The 5,676-nt window shown below is 40.5% G+C and overlaps 2 protein-coding genes across 2 annotated transcripts; one reads left to right on the top strand and one right to left on the bottom strand.

Annotated features, from left to right (window-relative positions):
• The first annotated feature begins 415 nt into the window (after nucleotides 1-415).
• On the top strand, nucleotides 416-1,348 carry LOC127488930 (olfactory receptor 14I1-like). Its single transcript, XM_070075721.2, has one exon. It carries the CDS (start codon nucleotides 416-418, stop codon nucleotides 1,346-1,348), a length of 933 nt encoding a protein of 310 aa, XP_069931822.2.
• A 2,245-nt stretch (nucleotides 1,349-3,593) lies between these two features.
• LOC149125886 (olfactory receptor 14C36-like) lies at nucleotides 3,594-4,543 on the bottom strand. Its single transcript, XM_089334705.1, has one exon. The coding sequence runs from the start codon at nucleotides 4,527-4,529 to the stop codon at nucleotides 3,594-3,596; it is 936 nt and encodes a 311-aa protein (XP_089190831.1). The 5' UTR covers nucleotides 4,530-4,543.
• Between the last annotated feature and the right edge of the window lie 1,133 nt (nucleotides 4,544-5,676).

Below are 5,676 nucleotides of genomic sequence, written 5' to 3'. Positions count from 1 at the left end.
TACAACTACACCTTTTGCACTAAAACATCACTCAGAAACTTGTACAAAAGGCAGATTATTGAGTATCTCCCACAAATTCTTATTTGGTTTATTGGCAATGGAACCCGAGAACCTACTTTTTTTTATACAAACATCCTAGTTGATTGGATGGAGGAATTTCTTAGCTTGTGTTTGAAAAGCACTGCATAGCAGATCACTGACACTAAATGACAGCTTTTAAAGATTAGTTACTCGATTCTTAGTCTTTAGCTCTCTAAACCTTACAAAGCTTATAAAACAATCTGCCAACATCCCACTTGCTTTAGGAGTATGGAAGATGCCCAACAGATTTGATTTGTTGACTTGGTTTTTCTTTGTCTCATTTAAAATGGTCATGCTTTCTTCTCAACAATCAGAACACGAGTCCCCCTGCCAGATGGACAATCTCACGGATGTGGCAGAATTCCTGCTCATGGGCTTTTCTGAAGTCTGGGCCCTACAGATTCTGCACGCGGGGCTGTTTCTGCTGCTTTATCTGGCAGCACTGGTGGGGAACCTACTCATTGTGACAGTCATCACGCTGGATCACTATCTGCACACGCCCATGTACTTCTTCCTGAAGAACCTCTCCTTTCTGGATTTGTGCTACATCTCAGTCACCGTGCCCAAGTCTGTCCACAGCTCCCTGACGCATAGCAGCTCCATCTCTTATCTTGGCTGCATGGCTCAAGTCTATTTTTTCTTTGCCTTTGCCTCTGCTGAGCTGGCCTTTCTCACTGTCATGTCCTATGACCGCTACCTTGCCATTTGCCGCCCCCTCCAGTATGGAGCTGTGATGACGGCAGGGAAATGCTGCCAGATGGCAGCGACTGCCTGGCTCAGCTGCTTTTCCTATGCAGCAGTGCACACTGGAAACATGTTTCAGGAGCCTATTTCCAGATCCAACAGCATCCACCAGTTCTTCTGTGACATCCCTCACGTGCTGGCCCTGGTGTCCTGTGAGGTTTTCTTTGCAGAGTTTGTTGCACTAGCTCTCAGCTCGTTCTTGGTGATGGGCTGCTTTGGTCTCATGATCACCTCTTACTTCCACATCTTCTCCACGGTGCTCAGAATCCCTTCAGGAGAGGGTCGAGCAAAAGCCTTCTCCACTTGCTCCCCACAGCTGGCTGTCACCGTGCTCTTCCTCAGCACCGGGCTCTTTGCTGCCTTAGGGCCAGTTGCCAAATCTTCATCCTTTCAAGACCTGGGAATTGCTCTGGCATACACAGTTCTGCCTCCTGTTCTGAATCCCATCATATACAGTTTCAGAAATAAGGAGATAAAAACAGCACTGTGGCGGCAATTTTGGAAGATACACCCTCTGCCATAGTAGGACTTCTGGTCTTTGCTGTAGAAGGTTTATGATAAAAGACGTAACGAGCCTAAATACATGATGACAAATGATGAAAAAGCTGCTGATTCCAATTTGGAAAATTGCTAAATTAACAGAAAATCATCCATTTTATTCTGAATTTCCAATGTAAAAGAATCCAAGGTTATGTGCACAATTTCATTTCTAATAATTTATAATTATGCTTTGATAATTCATTGATCAATATTTTCTAAATATTGTCTTTTAATATCTCACTTCGTTTTCAAATAGGCAAAAATGTAAAACTACAATGTATTTGTTTTAAATTTATTTACTTACACTCAAAACTTCAGTGTAGTTAACAAATATGAGCTGTATATATTTACACTGTACAATTTGATGCTTTGACACATCGACCCACTACAGATTATTACATCAGGATACTTAAAATATCCATTAACTCATGTACTTGTTATGGGGGGACAGAACTTGAAGATCTCTATTATCAGCTTTCAAGTATTTGGTACACTGATAACTGCTGTTACCATGTTGCACATACAGTCCCAGAACACATTCATCTGTCTAATTGGAATGACTGTGGTTCTGATATGCATTTCCTTGATGACTAATGATGTTGACAGATTTTGTTTCCATGCATCTATTAATTATTGACATGTCTTTTTTGGGAAGTGTATACTCAGATCATTGGTCCATTTGAATGAATTAAATACTTACTGTTGAATTGCTTGAGTTCTTACAGTTTTTAGCTTATAGATTCATCCATCACCTTGGTTAAAGTTATTTCCAATATTATAATTTTGAAGCTATTATAAGATAATGTTTGATTTCTTTTTTGGATAATATAGTGCTAATGTGTAGAAAAACTAGTGATATTTGTATGCTGATTTTGTGTCCTGCAATATTACTGAATTCATTTATAAAATTAACATTTTGGCAGAATCTTCAGGAATTTCTATATATAAAATTATATTGTGGGGCCAGCACTGTAGCGCAGCAGTTTAATGCCCTGGCCTGAAGCACCTGCATCCCATATGGGTGCTGGTTTGAGTCCCAGATGCTCTGCTTCCTATCCAGCTCTCTGCTATGGCCTGGGAAAGAAGTAGAAGATGGCACAAGTCCTTCGGCCCCTGTAGCCATGTAGGAGACCGAGGGGAGGCTCCTGGCTCCTGGCTTCGGATCAGTGCATCTCTGGCCACTGCGGCCAACTGGGGAGTGAACCATCGGATGGAAGACCTCTCTCTCTCTCTGTCTCTCTCTGTCTCTCTCTGCCTCTTCTCTCTCTGTGCAACTCTTTCAAATAAATAAAAAATAAATCTTTACAAAAAATTATATTGTTTCCCAACAGAGATTATTTAATGTCTCTTATTTATTTCTCTTATCTAATTGCTCTACCTGGGTCTGTTGCTGCCATGTTGAATAGCAGTGGCAAAAGGGGCATCCTCAACTTGTTCCTGATATGAGAGGAAAAGCTTCGACTTTTCACATTTGAGTAAGATGGTAACCATGGACTTGGGATTCACGAGAGGGCTTCAAAATGTTCATGAAAACAGGGAACTGAAAGATAAAGTTTATTTTGGGCTGAAAAATTTTGAAAATCATGTATGATTTTTCACAACAGATTACAGTATTACTTTAAATTATATTTTAGGTTTCAATTCTTTTGGATTTAAACACTTAAATTACTTTGACTGAGTATCATGTTATTTTTAAAGTTACACTATATTGAATAAACCAGATTTTATGCCTGTGAAGTCATTCCTTTATTAAGTTTTCTTTTGAGAAATTATAAAAATTACTAAATATTTGATGAATCATAGGTGTACCTATTCCAAAATTACTTGGAATCAATATATTGTTTCATATCCATCCATTAACATGTGCAAATGCTACAAAATGCTATAATTCCTGGAAGAGCAATGGAAAGGTTAGGCAATACACTCATAATTACAAGAATGATCACTCTGGTTTCAGTGGAATAACTGGGTGTGGGCAATACAGCACACAGAAACCAGACCAGGAGTGTTTATTTATTTGAAAGGCAGAGACACAGAAACGGACAGACAATTATCAGAAACTGGAATTGAAGCAGAGCTAGGACTTGAACCTAGACACTCCAACGTGGGATGTGGGCATCCCAAATGGCAGCTTAACTGATCCACCAAACTCCCATAGAGAGACATAGATATAGATACATATAAGTTTGAATCTCAGTGACTTCCCAGTATAAATCTAAAGTAGATCCCTATAATTTTCTAAAATAAAACTTCCGTAGTATTCTTTTCCTTATAGCTCCCTTTATCTGTTGGTTTCTAAGACTGTAGATGACAGGATTCAAGAATGGAGGAACAACAGTGTAGAATACGGAAAGAATTGTGCCCTGAACCATTTCAGAGGTCACAGAGGGCCTCAGATATACACAGGCGCCAGAGCTCAGGAAGACAAACACCACAAGGATGTGTGGGACACAGGTGGAAGAGGCCTTTCCTTGCTCTCGGGCTGGAAACTTGAGCACGGTGGAGAATATACGAACATATGACATGGTGATGAAGATGAAGCAGCCACCAACAACTAGCACGACAGAGAGCAGGAGTAAGAGCTCACTGCTGAAGGTGTCAGAGCAGGAGAGGCTGAGCAGAGAGGGGATGTCACAGAAGAACTGACGGACCACGTGGGACTCACAGAAGGGCAGCTGGAACGTGTAGCCAGTGTGCACGCCTGCATAGATGAGGCCACTGAGTAGGGAAGCCAGGGTCATCTGTACACGGAATCGGTCATTCACGGTAGTGGAGTAGTGAAGAGGCTGGCAGATGGCCACATAGCGGTCCCAGGCCATGGTGGTGAGAAACAGCACCTCCACATATGCACAGTAGATGACCAAGAATATCTGAGTTGCACACCCAGCCACTGAAATGGCCCTGTTGTCAGTGAGGGAGTTGACACAGGCATTGGGGACAGTGACAGAAATGTAACACATGTCCAAGATGGAGAGGTTCCTGAGGAAGAAGTACATGGGGGTGTGAAGGCTCCAGTCCACAGTGGTGACGGTGACAATGAGCAGGTTCCCCAGCAGGGTGCCCAAGTATGTTAGTAGGAATAACATGGTGAGCAGGATCTGAATCTCTCGTGTGTCAGCAAAGCCCTCAAGGAGAAACACAGTCACCACAGTGGAATTGGCCATTTTCTGGAAAGCCTGGTTGATCTGGAAAAAAAAAAAAAAAAAAAAAGGTCACAAAAGATGGGAACCATAGCTAAATAATAATTATCAGCTAATCAACAAAGTGACCTAAACACTCTCCTTGATAATGTTTACTTCTATTTAATGTACCTAACCTATGTAATACAACTAACAAGTCCATTTTTTCACCTTTTAAATCTGCCTACATTCTTACCACTCTGAAGTAGTTATCATTTAAAGGTGCTAAAAAGGATGGGGTACTCCAATCCGATTATATAGGAGTGAGGCCCAGCCCTGCTACTCAGTTTCCACACTAACAACCAACCCATAATTTTCACTGTTTTAATAAAGGGTGAACTGGTTACTACTGGCATGTTCCTCTGAGGAAAACATGTGCGTAAGTCAGGACTCTCCAGGGAACGCTGTGTTTATGGCTGTGTCCTGCCTTGAGTGTGGGTGTACTTATCATCACATATAGGTATTTACTTATAAGTGTGAATACATATGCATCTATGTACTATAAATATGCTCATGGTGTTTGTAATATACAAGTCAATATATCCATATATGTGGAGAACAGTAGTTTAAGGAATTTGCCTGCAGCTGGTAAGTCTGGAATCTGCAGAGGAAAAGTGAACTTGAGAATGGAAAAACAATAGCAAAAAGCAGGCTATTAAACATACATGTAAACAAATCCACAAACCCTCCTAAAGAAAAACTAAGAAGACAAGAGAAAATGTGCATAAATAAAATCTGAAAAGAAGAGGAGGTTTTACAATGGATGCCACAAAGATTAAAGGATCGTAAGAGGCTATATGAACAATTATGTGCCAACAAATTGGATAATCAGAAGAAGTGAAACATTTCTAGAAATGTACCATCTACCTACACTGAATCAAGAAAAAATAGGAAACCAGAACAGACCAAGAACAAATAATGAGATTGAATTTGAAAATATAAACATCCCCACAAAGAAAATCCTAAGATCAGATGGTCTCGTGGATAAATTCCAATAAACATTGAAGGAAGAATTAATGCCAGTCTTTTAAAGACTCTTCCAAAGAACATAAAAGAGGGAATACTTTGAAACTCACTTTAATGACACCAGCATCATGCAGTGTCAAAGCCAGACAAAGGCAGCACAACAAAA

Source organism: Oryctolagus cuniculus, chromosome 6 (genome assembly GCF_051225735.1).
Source record: "Oryctolagus cuniculus isolate XC-2025 breed Fujian yellow rabbit chromosome 6, ASM5122573v1, whole genome shotgun sequence".
NCBI lineage: Eukaryota > Metazoa > Chordata > Mammalia > Lagomorpha > Leporidae > Oryctolagus > Oryctolagus cuniculus.
This window is presented reverse-complemented; position numbering and strand designations above follow the sequence as displayed.